Below are 16,152 nucleotides of genomic sequence, written 5' to 3' on the forward strand. Positions count from 1 at the left end.
CTGGAGACGATATTTTCAATTACTTTGAAGCATTTTGTACCATTTTTTATTTTTATAAGCAATTTCATTAATTATACATATGATAGAATGATCTAAACATGAAACTCATTGTCTCTTCCAATGATTAACAGTTTTCCTTGCCTTTCATTACGCTAGGCCTCTCAGTCGCTATCTTTGTTGTGAACCTAGATTAAGTGTGGGGCTTATCCTCTATGCTTTCATCATACAGCATGGCTGTGGGCTACATGCTTGACATCTTAACACAACTCCTTTCAAATATTTCTCGGGAAACGTATTTCACCTATCGTCCTACGGGAATCAGACGAACGTAACTACAAAAATGCGGTTTTCAGTTTTGTTAAAAAAAAAATCCTCTGAAGGGTATTTGAAGTAAATCGACATTTTTCCACTTCTAATTCTTATCTGTAAGACTGAGTCACGTTTAACAGTCAGACTTTATGCACAGTAAGGCTAATCGGAACTGAACCTACAGTTTATAAAATTGGATCCGAACCACTGTGTGCCTCCACCGGGTATCGAACCCGGGACCCCTGGAATACAAGGCGACGACGCTACCACTGCGACATCGGGGAAGCCGACCTTCACTTCAAGTATCGCTATCACTTTTTAGTAGTCAAGGAGTATTGCATTCATTTCAATTTGGAGTAAGAGTTCAGCATTCACGTAAATCAGCAAACTTTGAGTTTTAGATACAATGTTCAATAACAACTTATATCGTCACGGCCAACAAAATAATGGCCATGAAAAAATTAGTATCAAGACACCATACTAAAATTGCTGCTTGAAGAACACCGTAAAGACTAAAGTCGTTGCCTGCTCCGTGACTGATCAGCTAAGCTGCTATTTGAAACCCTGGCTAAGGTATGGACGTACCATTGAGTTTGTCCCAATATCTATTCAACCTCAACATAGTAAATAACTGAAGAGGTAGGAAAGCTACGTAAAATTGCCGAAATAGGAAATAAAATACTCCTCTACCCCCCACACATGCATATGGAGCCGAGTTTTGAAATGCCGAAGCAACTATTGCCCACGGTCAGACTATATCAGTTGCTTTCAAACGTTAACATGATGAAATGAACGTTTCTATATGCACCTCCATGCAAATAATTTCATAGAATCCCAAATAAAGTTAAATTAATTAATGTATTGAAACTAGGCATTTGAATTTTCCCAAGGCAAACCTGCAGACATGAAAAGATCTGCCCATAGTCTTCAAGCACCTTTAAATACGCTGGCTCATAGCAGAATGTGATGTGTGAGCAAGAGTGCACTCGTGCACAATCCTACGTGTAATTTACAAACGTTAATTATTTTCCATTTCCTTTCGCCTGCATCCTAACATTTTTTTAATCCACGACAATCAGAGCAAAAAGTTTAGTTAGTTTTTTATGATAAGATTGAATTCCTGCAGAAATGAACAGAAACTACTGTGGGACCACAAGGATATAAACCTGAGCAGACTCGCGGCTCGCGTGCACCGTACTCTCGCGTGGAGGAGAGGGGCACAGTAAAGCATGCTTTCTTATGGCCAGAGCTGAATGGAAGAAGGAAAATCTGTGCGTACACTTTTCGGCGTTTTTTTTCCCCTTGTGGTCGCTCTATACGACGTATAACCCCATTGCACTCTAAACTAAGGCTCTCCGACATTTAGACGAGCTGTTTTCAGTTTCCTTTTTCGAGACCACGTTCTCTACGTTGACCCTCACTGGTAGAACAATTGAGAGGAAGAATGTAACTTATAAGATAGAAAACACTTATGATGTTTAAATAGTAATAACACGATCAAGGTGGCTTCGGTCTAGGACGGCTATGAGATTCGACAAGTTAAGATAAGTCCCATCCTGAAATCCTAAATAACGGAATTTACGGCGAGAACTGAAACATTTCAACCTGCCCGAAGATTGCACTTACCGCAACTTTCTTTCCGCAGCCCGGAATAAGACAGTGAGATTCTCGTCGTATGTCATCAAAGGAGAAAAACATGCGAACGGGATTTTTTCTCTTTCTTCCCTTGGATAGCGAAGAACCTTCTCCTTCCATTGTAACCAATCGTAAAAGACCGAGATTCCCATTCACGCTAGTTTTAAGGATCCCAATTTCTTCATCTACCTCCGCTGTAAAATGTAGTTCTAACCTCCTACCCCTCCCTTAAATCGAACACTGCGAATCTGATTGGCTCCATGTAGAAGCAGCTTGTGGCGTATTTGTACACTGCTGAAAAATGCAGAAGCAGAAATAGTTATTTCCGTGGGTTAAAGCAAGATATATATATATATATATATATATATATATATATATATATATATATATATATATATATATATATATATATATCTTGCTTTAGTATATATATATACTAAAATGACAAAAAGGTAAGTAAAATAACCTAATTCAATTAATCATATACATATACACACCTGAACGATTATCGCCTGCACCATATTACTGAACAAATCCAAAATAAAACTTTATAATCACTCATTCCACTAAATGCCCTTGAGAACTGGAGATAGGTTGTCGTCGTCTTCTTTGTTTGGCACACACCGCCTATTAGCGATTTCTTGCCAGAGGTCCTATTTGGTAGTATTACACTTCTCTTAAGAAAAACACTTGAGGTGTTTTATCAAACTTTCTAGGGTGCACGCAGTGATTCTAATCCATTTCACCAAAAATATACTTTTGTCCCTATGGATTCATGTCTCACCATATGTACGCTTAGATTTATTTATTGATTTATTTATTTCAGATGTTACCCCTAATGAAGTTAAGGAGTTTTCATTTAATGCCCTTGCATTTTCTTTCTTGTGTCCCTCTGCTTTGATACCGAAATGCTCTTTTGTTGTAAAACACACCTACAAATACTTAAAAAAATAATAATTCTAAAACGTATTAGCTAAAAAATACATTTTTCTTGGACTTCTTTATTAGGCACAAATGTGTACACTAAATACATATTCAACAAATACAAAGTGAGATCACTTACCTTTAAGAAGCCGGGTTCGCATCCAGGATAAAACGTTCAATAAATGTTAGTATTAATATCTCCATTTCCTCTCTTCTTTTTCACTTAGAATTCCATCAAATAAACAGGCGTAATTCTGCAATTCCCCATCATTTGACATTTACAATCAGTGAATATGATAACAAAAGTGCTCACATGTCTACAAATGTCTTTATACTTCACTACCTTCGAGACGTTACGTTGTTCACGTCGCAAACAACAGAAAAACGCTTCGCTAAATAGGTAGACTCTCGAATATTTGGCCAGATAAGACGTTTTCATTTTAAGGCATGTCAGACACATTTTAAATGAAGGAACGTTAGAATTTTTTTTAAAAAAATATCTTCGGTATCGTAGATGTGTGATACAAAGTGGAACAATTTTGAAAAAATACAATTTAGTCAGATATTAAATTATGAACGTTGGACTTTACATAGCAGCAACATTAATATTCGGATACACTTAATAAAATAAGGAACAAAGGAAGTAGCTAAAAATGAGTACATAAAAAATATTACGTGGTAGAGTGGCACAGCACGCTACGACGCCAGGGGTTCCGGTTTCGAATCCCGACCTGTGCAGGAGTGTTCTTTGTGATTGTCCCTTCATCAGTTTCACCATTTCGTCGCTCATACTCATCGTTGCTTTCTTAACCGCCAGATTACCATTTCGGATGTACAGACGGGATAAAATGAAATGTACTTCCGTTTTCCTACCAACTCAGAAGCGAGTTGGAAACTCTTCATTGCTCCTGTATAGATAAGAAAGTGGGGGAGGGCAATAGCAGACAAGGCCAGCACGCAAACTTGTTTCCGGCAAAGCATCTTGTTGGAGTCTTGGCAGTTTGTGGAAGGATTTTGTGTTCCTCCCCCACCCCAACCCCGCCTTTCTCTCTCTCCTTGAGTTTGTGTTTGTGTGTGTGTGTGTGTGTGTGCGCGCGCCGACACCTGTTTCATTTTAAGTTTGACGTATTTTTATTGCATCGACTAATTGCTGTCATGACTGGAAATGAAACAGGTTAGCAATGGAGACATAATGAGGGATCAAAAATACAAAAATTCCGGGCATGAGTACTTAGTAGTAGTAAAGGTAAGGTAAAGTTCGTCGTGCGTATAGAACCGTGCCATGAAGGCACATTTAAGGGTTTGTGGCAGTAGGGTGTCGCATATTCTCGAGTTCGGACATTTTGGAGGTCATATGACCAGCACCACGCTCCAGCCGTCTTTACTCCCCAAGGATGTAGAAGAAACGAGAAAATAAAAATGTTTTACATTCTGCGTATGTGACAAGTAATTTTTTGGATATTGTCTTTGAAGTATCTGTTAACATCCTAACCCGCAATTTTGTTTAAGGATAAAACTGGTTGAAGGCCGCGAGTGTTCCTGAGAAGTAATGAACATATCACAGAACGCGCAATAGTTTAGCTCGCGTTTTTCTGAAAAAAAGAAAGAATGATATACAAATCAATTCTACGAATGCTTACGTCATTGTGACCATGGAGTGCATTTTGCACACTAACGAGGATCTGGCGTCATGACATAAGGTCAGTATAATGGTCTGTGGGGTTTGGACTGTGTCCTATCCATTTACGTTTGTAGTTGTCCTTTCACAAATTTCATCTTAACACACCTTTCATACTTATCTTTGTGATTACCCAAAAGTGGAAGAAAAGCGAAATAAAATAAATAAACACATCGATTATTGTGTCCCTGCGTTTTTCAATCTTTCTTCATGACCGAAAATTTATGTTTCACTGATGTAATGCATCACTTTAATCATGTGAATTATTTTCCGTCATCGTTGTGTGCTTAATCATTCCTTAAAGCATAGACTCTAATGCTGTTGTCCTTAGTGTAATTGATCTTATTGTGTGGAAGTTTTGATGTGGACAAAATAATGGTGAAGAATAAATCTCAATTGATTGTTCGAAATTTAAAATATAATAACTCCGAGGTGACGCATATTAACTGTTCTTAGTTCGATGTCAAAGAACGATTTCTCCTATACATTAAGAAGGATTCCGGCCTCCGTGGTAGAGTGGTTAACACAGCTTGCTTAAACACCGGCTTTGGCATTGTGTTCATTCGGTGTTCATTGTGAGTGTCCCTTCATTAATTTCATCATTTCATCGACCATCCTCATCGTCGCGTTTAGCCAAAAGTGGCACAAGAAGCGAATTAAAATAAAGCAAATCAATCAATCAATCGATCATAGGGTCTCCGGTTTCATAGAGCAGTATGCAAAGCACTTCGTCATGGATGCCCTCAAAATTCAAATAATAATTTGCAACAGAAAACCTGCTATTAGAGTATTTTAATAGTTTAGGCATATTAACAATTCACGTCAACCAACAATAAACAATTTATTGATTGATTTTCTTTTATTATACTTCGCTTTTTGTGCCACTTTTGGCTAATTTGCAAAGATCAAACATTCATGGCCAGGCCAGGATTCGAACCCGGAACCCCTGGTTCTGAGATTTCGGCCTGTGTATGGGGTTGGTGGCCATCCACCGTCGTGAGGAAATTGAGGAGCTACAAATTAGTAGCGTGACGCGGCCATGGAAACCTGCAAAGACTGAAGACCACAGATTAGCTGAAGACTTGTCTTGTTAACCACGCGTCACCCCATAATTCCAACCTCGGCAGGTGGAAGTGAAGCCGGCAGTCGGTAGGTAGGACGTGGCCCTCACGGACCGTTGCGTCACGGGTTATTATTATTATTATTATTATTATCATCATCTTCAATCAAATAAAGCTTTATCGTTATATATTACCGTATTTCATCGCATAATCGTCGCACCCTGTTTTTCAATCCAAAGAGAGAGAGGAGGGGGGGAAGGCAGAACACAAAATCCTTCCACAAACTGCCAAGACTCCAACATAAAGCTTGCTGGAAACAAGTTTCCGTGGTGGCCTTGTCTGCTACTGCCCTCCCCCACTTTCTTATCTATACAGGAGCAATGAAGAGTTTCCAACTCGCTTCTGAGTTGGTAGGAAAACGGAAGTACATTTCATTTTATCCCGTCTGTAAAGCAGTCCCAATGTCTGCTCCAAGTTGCACAGCTGCTTTCAGAGCCCTTGGTTTGAGAGGGGGGTGGGGGTGAGGAAAGGGTCTTGATTTTTCATACCGAAGCTCCTTCATTTCTTTCTCCCATTTATCTTGGTTGAATTTTCTGAGATACGGAATTTACCTCATTTTGCTTTTCATTACGTTTTATTGCGTTACCCACGGTACGCTTACATGTACTTAACATTTTCAATTTTCTTGCACGTACCGACACCCTTTGGTTAGATACGGCAAATATAAATAGCTGTCGTTCGTCAAATGTTGTTTTTTTGTTTTGTTACCCATTTTTCTCGTACTTCAGTCAGGGATCAATGCAGTTACTCATAACAGATGTAGTCAGGAAGTAGCATGAATTGTTCTTTCCCCGCATTGTAGTTGACCGGTAAAAAACTATGTAACAGTAACAGAAGGCTTTCAAGATTTGTCTGAATATTAAAGTGATCTTTTTTTTCACACCCAAATATAAATAACTAATTTCAGATTTGAAAACGTAACAGGGGTGTAAGGGGTGACCTTCCACGCAGTACATACACCCAATCGTCAAAATCAGTTCCACGTAGTACACCCTGGGCTGCCTTTTGCTGACTAACAAGTCTCTGGCGACTGGCCAGTATAATTCTGTATGTTCTCCTGCTTTTTGTCATGGGTGCTGAGTGCCCCTTTACAGCCTCAGCTTTTAACCTAAGTCAGAATATTTTCATATTTCAGTTATGCGACCTTACAGTTATGTTATTTGTTGTGGTAAGGGGCTGGACCCAGTATAACGTGGCGGGTGCAAAATAGCCTAAGTGCTGAAACACCCAAAATTAAACAAAAAAAGAAAAACGTAACAGGGAATATAGCTTTAATAAATGCGTATAAATATTTCACAATGGATTATATTTATGTACATGTTGTTAATTGTGAAATATTGTGAAGAAATGAAACAAAATGCTACGTTTCGGTTACTAATGTGAGCCACTGTATATGTAATGTTTTTATTTCATTAACAATGTACAATGGTCAAATACAACTTTGCAGACCTCCGTGGCGGAGCGGTTAGCACATCGCAATACGACGCCACAGGTCCCGAGTTCGTATCCCAGCCTATGCATCATTTTCATTTTTCTTTGTGATGTCCTTTCGTCAATTTTGTAATTTCATCACCCATCCTCGTCTTCGCGATTAGCCAAAAGTGGCAGAAAACCAAAGTTAAATATAACAAATCAAAATCAAACATTACTTGGCATGACAAGAATGGATAGGTTATTTTGAAGCTGCTGTTATTAAAAGCAAATTTTATGTAGCTTTCCTAGACAGAAGTTTCAAACACAGAAACTGATTGATTGGATAACGCCTGTGGATTCCTACTCGAGCAGAAAATGTATATGTTTCCATTTATTACTTACAACAATAGCAGACTGATTTCCCGCTAAATCAAAGAAAACTTGCATTCACAGTTACAAATTGACGTGTTGAATGATTTCTCTCACTCCAATTCTGCTTAATCGAACAGCACACCACAACGTGGGTCATTAAATATTTGCAACTTACTCTCGAGTTCCTCAACTAAAAATAAATTGACTGCGAAACAAGACCTCGTCTGCGATAACTATATACCACGTTATATGAAGAGTATACGCAAGTTGAAATTCCATCATAATAATTTGAATTCTTCTAGTAGCTACAAACATATTTTTTCATACATATTTTCTTAGCAAAATATGAAGTTCCTCACTTCAACAAGGATAACATATACACAGTATTCCACAAGAGTTTTTAGTTCGAGCTAGTCGTAATATGAATATACACGTCACTTCATTACTTAGTTTAAAAAAAGTGCCAGGCAATGTGAATTCGACGGCATGCCTGAAATTATTTGCAGTATCTCATGTATCAAGGGGGCTTTTTAAGTAAAATGAAGGACACATACCACATGCTTGGGTCAATTGAGAGTAGTAGAAACGTAATTATACTGCATGTTGCAACTGAAACAGTATCCTCGAAGCCGAAGTCGTTGAGTGATCCACTCATAAACTCTCTACCAAACATTTCAAGTTCGAGTAGACACCTGGGCATGAGCGTTTTCTTTGGTAACCATCCCTTCATAGATTTAATATGATCATCATTAATGTTCATAGTCGCGATTATCTACAAGTGGCAGAAAAGCGATACAAGAACAATACAAAAGTAGAAGAAACAAAAGAGGATAAAAGGATGAACTTAGTTAATGATAGGAAGTTTTATAAAATTACTGTTTCTTGAAGAATCTTGTCCTTTGTTCCGATTGTATTTCTCAGTCACACGTTGCTCAATGTCCATGTCGACTGTCGTTCTTACATTCTTGAAAATTACTTTAATGTCTGCCTATGCTCTTCTTTCAAACGTGGTAGGCGCTCTGTCTGTTTCTACACCACAAAGTTTAATTCATCTCCTGTCCAAAAAGGCACGAATTACTCAAAGTAATTTTCAAAATTGTAAGCAGATGAGGGCCCTTGTAAAATACGTGTACTGTCCTTTTATTCGCTTAGTTTTGAGAATCACTCTCCATACAATTGTTGCCTACTTCAGAGTCCAAAGGCCCTGTCTAGCTACAGACCAGTTGCGCAAACGCGGTTTCATTTGTTTCGTACACAAATTCCATCCTTTATACGTATTTTCTACTTGCTAAAAGCAGCGGCGGCTCAAGGGGGAGAGCCGCCGTGCCATGGCACTACCCTCAGAAGAAATGCATACCTAGCCCCTAGCCCAAGTATTGTTAAATTAATACATTGATAGTTTACAGACAATGAGATTCGAATCTTTCAATCGGTCAAGCTGACGTGACGACCGCCCCAACCACAGACTAGATATGAACCGCCCCAACCTCCTCACTGCATCGCCAGCTGTTTCGTATCCTCGGCGAGGCAGCGGTCGGCGCCACCCAAGAGCTGGCCTAACCAAGTTGAAACGCGTGCAGAGGGTTGGTGAAGTCTCAGCGAGTAACCTTTGCACCATAAGCCGGGAAGAAGGTGGCAGGGGGTGGTGTTAGCCAATGGGGTTAGCCCATAAGACACCAGCCGTGCCCGTTTAGCACAGCGAGGGAACTTTCTCAGTGTTGACACCGTTGCCATCTTCAGAGATAAGTCGCTAAATACGACGGATTTGTACGACCCGTTGGGGAAGTAATTCGTGAAAAAGGTACTATCTACTTTTCTGCCAACATTTGGAGAAACGAACCTAGTATTTTTCCGAAGTTAAATGAACATTTTGATAATAGATAGATGCGCCTAGAGGGCCATCCAGACTTTTTAAAAATATAAAAGTAAAAATTCCTTTGGCATTTCGACAATTTCTTTTTACATCAAATGTAGAATATTTTCAACGTCCAGTTGGAATACGTGTGCATGGGGGAGGAGAAGGTGAGAAGATTTGCTTTCCCTTCCTCTTGTAATTGTGTTTTTAGTGAAGTGTCCTGTAGTGTTTAAAGATAGGTTAGTGAGTGAAGATGAATCGTATTAGTGTGTTATTACTTAAACACACTGTTTTCCACGTTACCAAACAAGGATATACATCTTGGCCAGTGGGGCAACCTCAAGGAGGGGGGCCAAGGCATTGCGGAGGTTTTTTTTCTTCGATTTCTTGATCACGTTGACAGTACCCGCCGGCCGCCACTGGGTAAAAGTGCCTTTCATATCGCCTCAGGGCGTTGTCTACTCGGATGCTTCGTGATCGAAGGTCACGTGTACAAAGTTTCAGATTTTCCGATTTGCGTGGTGCTGCTGCTATCAGTTCGGTTCGCCTTCTCAAGGTCGCGCAGCAAGCAATTATTTTTCGTCTTCCGATAGGAAAAAGCTTGCCTCTCGCTTATGTGGACGAACGCGTGGCACGGATGACTTTTTGGCTCGACCATGGTTGGTCCTTTATGTTTCGTCCTTCAGCATTTTAATCTAAGAACGAATCATTCTCATCGAAAAACATAATGTATTTTTTTTTAATTGATGTAACACATGTAAACCGAGAGCGAGAGATAGATAGATAGATAGATAGAAACGTTTTCCTTCAACAAACGTTTGTTTTCCTATTGTATAAAGTGAACGCACATGTTAAAATTCATCTTGCATAGATATTCAAATTAGAACAAATTCACGTAAAGTGATTAAGTATGCAGAAAAGAAATATATTTGTGATAAATACATAGTTAGTCAGTAAATTCCGATAACCAGAATTCTGTCACGCCGAATGAAACGTTTTGTTTTACAATTTAATGTTTTCACTGACATCCAAAACGAAAATACGTATTATAACTTAATGACTTTCAAGGTGTCAAAATATTGTAATGTTACTATGCTGCCGATCACAATTATGAGAACGCTACGGGTCCCGGGTCCGAATCCCGGCCTGGGCGTGGATGTTTGTGAGTGTGCATTCATCAATTTCATATTGTTATCACCAATCACCATCTTCGAGAATTAGCCAAAAGTGGCAAAAAAAAAGCGAAGTCAAATACAGCAAATCAAAATCAAACAATTATGAGACTTCTTCGAAAACGCCTTCGATAACGGTATTTGCTATTCGTAACGGATATGTGTATCACTTTTTCGAAACAGACTTTTGTGGAGGAAAAGAACTGTAACGTTACAAAAGTAACGAGCACAATTATACGAGAGACCTATGTTATTCTCTCCGGAACACGGCATCGGACACGGTATTGCACATCGGAACGTCTGTATGATACCAGCTATAAATAACGTTGTTGCTTTGAAAAAAGGAGTGTAACGTTTTTTTCAGTAGTGACCTCAATTAAGTTACTGGTTAATTGTAACGTTACTATCACTTTCCACACACACTAAAGTTACTAGTCAATACGTGACGAACCTCTTTCTTACCCTGTAACGTTACTGGTTGCCGGCAATGGATGTAACGTTAAAGTGTCACGTGAAGACCTACTCCTTTAGAGATCAGTTATGGTTCGGTACCGTTATGCACACCTGTAACGTAATGTTCATATACCTGAGGTAACGTTTCTGTTCACGAAAAAAGTTATTCTGTTTCTGGTTGTAACGTAACGGAAACCGTAATTGAAAATACCGTTCCATTTCGTTACGTTACGACTCCCTGGTTGGCACTTGCCCATCAGATGTTGGAGTGTGCTGTTAGGAATTTGGCAAGTCTGTAGGTAGGGCATCCAATTGCGCTGATGGTAGGGAACATCAATTTTGTGTATTTTGGGAAGGCCGTAGAGTAATGAAGGTTCTGTTCCATTGGGTGTTAACTGGTCCCAGGAATTCTTTCAGCAGTGTGGATTTCTTCAGTAGAACCCTGGTTTTCCTTTCTATTGCAGCTGTGGGGTCTCGGAATAAAGGTCGGTATGTGCTCTCCGTGATTTTGCTGTTGTAGTCTGTGGATTCAAGTATAACAGCAGCATTTTCTTTGTCTGCTGGTAGAATGATGATGTCCAGCTACATCAAGAATTTTCATCTCGAAAAATCAGTGTTAGCAGAACATTCCATCCAGGGCCATGGAATTGACTTCACAGCCACTGAGATGATCAGTAAATCATCAAATTACTGGGACCCTCTCATCAAAGAAGCAATAGCCATTCACAGGGAAAAGGAAAACCTCAACAGGGCCATGGGACTCGAACTGAACCCAGTCTGGTTAGCGGTAGTCGGCTGGGAGCGCGGATATTGGAGAAACACCACCTGATTGGCCCGCCACCTACACCAGACCTCTCCCACACCAAATACATATAACTTCACCCTGACTTATCTCTGCACTTCAATCCATGAAGATGAGAGTGATGTTAGCTCTCGAAAGCTCAGAAGCCTATCCGGAAATCACCTGGCTGATTGCCCAAGAAAACCTCTTCAGTCCTGGGATCAAGTCCTGGCCTTGGCATTGGCTTTGTGTGTTTTTCTTTTTGTCAGTTTTGTCTAGTCATCCACTGAGAATGCAAAGGTTCTATCTCTAATTGTAATACAATTAGAGATAGGACATTTGCATTCTCGGTGGATGTAGTGTGCATCAACAGTTCCAAGTTTATTTCGAAAACAGTGCATAAGTCTTTTATATGACTGCTGATATAGGCTGATACAACAGTGACTTGTGTTTATTGCAAATGGCAGAAAATAAAGGTCAACAGGGAATAAACAGAGCTGACCAGATGAACATTATTTTAATAACTGTATTTATACATATTTTTATGTCATTTTTCTCCCCCTCCATTTTAACCCAAATGACAAGAATGAATAGTGTGTACATGAAATTGAAGAAGAGACAGAATCCAGCGATTGTGTAACTGCAACACTTTAAAATGTCGTGCAACATTTCAAAAACTTATTTAATTGCATCCTCTGGGTCAGACAGAAGTTCACATGAAAGAGAATAATTACATGAAAATAATTTGGGAATTATTTAGTCATTAAAGGAATATGATGTATATGTAGGTAAATATAAGTGATGGATATATTTTATTCTTCCTTTTGTAAAGAAGTGCAGCTTATGCTGATGGCTTCATGAACAGAAGGAAACGGGGAATCGCTGAATGTTTGGGATAAGTTCAAGACAAAATACCATATTTGCCAGCGTATAAGAGGCCCTTTTACCTTTAAAAATAGGTCTGAAAAACAGGGTGCATCTTACACACAATACTCAGTTTTTGATTACATTCATTTCTGGAAACTTTCTCTGATCTGAATTAAATGATTTCTTTCTTGTGGTGTATGACGAAGAAGATTAAAATGTTATTCTTTCGTAGTAAGATTGTTATTTGTTGAAATATTATATTTGAAATACAGTAAATTCATTACAAATTCAGTGATAAAGATTTTTCTCAAAATAGTATATGAAAAATGGGGTGTGTCTTATACACCGGTGCATCTTATATGTTGGCAAATACTGTAATAGTAGTTTGTTATCATCATTGAAAGATTGAGTGTGCCAAGTTTCATTGGTTGAACTGATGTGGAATATGCCAAAAACATTCTTATTTCCATGTCAATATCTTTTCAGTCTTTGCGTGCCTCATCCTCATCAGAGCATATGAATTCAGGAAGTGGAGAGAAGCAAGTTTTTAGTGTGTCCAATTTGTCCCCACCACAAGGGCCAACACCTGACTTTGTGAATTGCTCAGTGAAAACCGAACTCGAAGAAGTTCCTCTTCATGAAGAGGCAGTCGAAAACACTTGGAAGACAGAACCTTCAACCTCTGTTAAACTGGAACTGACGGAGGAACGTATGAAAGTTGATGAGCCAGGTGAGGTTCATGAGAGCTCCACAAGTGATGGAAATGCTCAATTTGGTGCTGATGTGCTCGAAGACAGTGATAATGACATGGTTGAAATAGAACCTCAAGAAGTGACAAAGAATGAGCTGACAATAGAGAGTGAGGGCCTAGCCATCGAGGGAGAATTGTAAGTGCATAATTTTCTTTCCAAAGAATGAAACCGTATTCTATCAATGTTCTTACACCTAGAATCTTGACTAGAGATTGTTTCATTTCCATATGGAGAGAGGCAAGAATATTTTACATGCAGCAATTAAGTGGTTTGTATGTTATTCTCACTGAATGTACAGTATGTCTACTACATTTTGAGACTGGTATATAGAAACTGAGAATAAGAATACATTACAGTTTTTTTCTCCTTAGTCCTCGCCATATGCTCTCCTGGCTGTGTATACTTCTCGCCAGCTGTACAGCTTTAGAATTTCCCTGTGGAACTCTTCTTCTGGTGTACTGTTGGGTTGCCTGGTTACAGCATCATTTATTTCTCATACGGACTGAAAATGGTGCTCCTTGGGATGGGATTTGACTATTGAGAATTGATTTGTCGTTTTACTTTGCCTTTGGGCCACTTTTGGTTAATCACGAAGATGGGAATGAATGATGATATAATGAAATTGATGAGTGGATACTCACAAACATCCATGCCCAGGCCGGGATTCAAACCCGGAATTAACTATTGAGAATAAAATATAATTAGTTTGTACCAAGTCTGGTGACTATGGAAGGTTGTCAATAACAGTCATCTCTTTCTGTGCAAGAAATTGTTGAATAACAATTGCCTTATGGCCGAGGGCATTGTCGTGGAACAGAAAACGCTCACCAGAAACAATAAGTTCTCGTCTCACCGTCACAATCTCTTCAGCGAGTAGTCCAGAATTTATTTTTTCATTGCTGCGGGCACTGTTCGGCCTTATGGGAGGAATTCTTTGCGTACCACAATCACCAGTCAAAGAAAACCACCAACATGGCCTTCACCTTTGATTTGAAGATACAGTTTCTTTGGCCAAGGAGAACCTATGCTGATGATTGCCATTTTTGTCAGAGTTGTAAGTATGGAATAATGATCATCAGTTATTATTAAATATTATTAAATAAATAAATTATTAAATAAAACAAGAATATCAGTTGTAATTTTTTGCATTAGTAACAGTGAGTCCTAATCTAATTTTCGGCATAATCACCACCATTGTTCTGGCATTTGTCGTAGCATGGCACTAAATTTTGTATGCCCATGGTATATGTGTCTGACAGCAAAGACTGGAACTATCTCTACCGCAGTGTAGCTGTGAAATCCTTGACCTGCTAGAAACCTCTCAAGTTAAACAAAGAGATGAAAGTCAGTACATTCAAGGCCAGGGCTGTACAGGGAGTGGTCCAAGATCTCTCACCTGACCGCATGTACTCAGCTGTATGGGGTTGTGCACATTCGATTTTCCTTCCGTGAATTGTCTGTACCATCGTCTGACCATACTATCACTCACGATGTCAGGTCTGCACACCTCTCACGATTGCTGGTGGCTCTGTGCCAAATTCTGAGCGTGCAATGTAGGCTACATCGCAGTCTGTGGGAGACTGTATGAGAGCTGCAATCTTTAACCTAGAACTGTCCTAAAACGGCTGCATTGCAACTGTACCAGATTACAGCTACATGCCACTCCTTCCTGCCTGCATGTGTGTGTGTCTATCTCTGACCACTAGTGCTACGTACAGGCACCATTGGAGCTTTTTTCAGGATGTCCCTCGTATATGAACTTTCAGAAGCTTTTATTATTAGAGTGTTCCTGTTTTAATGTGTGGTTAGCTAAATCAGGTACCCATACAATGCAATTCTATAAATTCCTTGCAGTTAAATTTCTAATACCTACATACCCTTTTCGTCAGCATTAATGGTATAACTGCATGTTGTCAGTTTCACAGTACTTCACTTGGATATACTTTACTGAAGCATAAATCCCATTGATAATGTAAGGAAATATGACACTTGATTTTGTTCTATTCAATTGTTTCACTTATATGCAAGAGTTAAGTTGTTTGCTTTACAGAGAAGAGAGAAGTAGCTTTATGCATTGAAAAATGAGTCCGCACTCATGGTTCTTGCAAGCAGAGGGTTCCAAACCTCAGTGGAAATATCAACATATAATACCGAGAATGTATAAGGAGACTGATAAATTACAAATTGTATTTCTTAATCATTCACTCTTATCTCATTTAGTCGTAACTTTAAAAATAATCAAGTATTTTATTTTAAACTTACTATGTATGACAAAATTCCGTAATCCTTCCCTAGCTTGTGAATTGTAATAATTTTCCAAATTCACTATTTGGCAGTTTGAATTCAAATCATAGAGAACAGAGAAATTAAGTCAATTTCATAGAAGATAATATTGGTACTTAACAAAATCATACGTGGATCTGTACGAGTTTATTATTTCCATTTGCAAAAAGATCGATTTAGTTTATTTTGTAATTGTCAGGGAAAAGTGTAAATTTCGTCCTGGAAAACCTGGAAAAGTCAGGAAATAAAACGAACATGTAACAACAATCAACTAAAATTTTGCCCGCCTCCCTTCAATAATAAAGAGCCCACAGAATAGAAAATAAGCCATCTCATGCTGATAAACAGTGTTCTGAAATTTCATTTGTAGGATTTGCCCTATGGATGCAAAGGGGTTGAAACCTTAGGTAATCACCACGCAAGATTAACTTTGTTCTACATACCATTTCAATAAAATGTACTCAGTTCTCCCTTGTATGTTTTGTACATGCAAAAGAGTTCACAATTATAAGCTCTCTTCAACTAAATAAAAAAAAG

The 16,152-nt window shown here is 38.9% G+C and overlaps 1 protein-coding gene across 2 annotated transcripts in view; it reads left to right on the forward strand.

Moving 5' to 3' along the window:
• Positions 1-16,152, forward strand: part of LOC145992609 (uncharacterized) — a 63,436-nt gene that overhangs the window by 20,962 nt on the left and 26,322 nt on the right. For both annotated transcript variants that reach the window (XM_083128965.1, XM_083128966.1), the window contains exon 3: positions 13,067-13,467. In XM_083128965.1, coding sequence (XP_082985091.1) covers positions 13,067-13,467 — 401 coding nt within the window. The remainder of the gene's footprint in view (positions 1-13,066; positions 13,468-16,152) is intronic.

The sequence above is a fragment of the Lepisma saccharinum genome, chromosome 9 (genome assembly GCF_977018435.1).
Source record: "Lepisma saccharinum chromosome 9, izLepSacc3.1, whole genome shotgun sequence".
Classification (NCBI taxonomy): Eukaryota; Metazoa; Arthropoda; class Insecta; order Zygentoma; family Lepismatidae; genus Lepisma; species Lepisma saccharinum.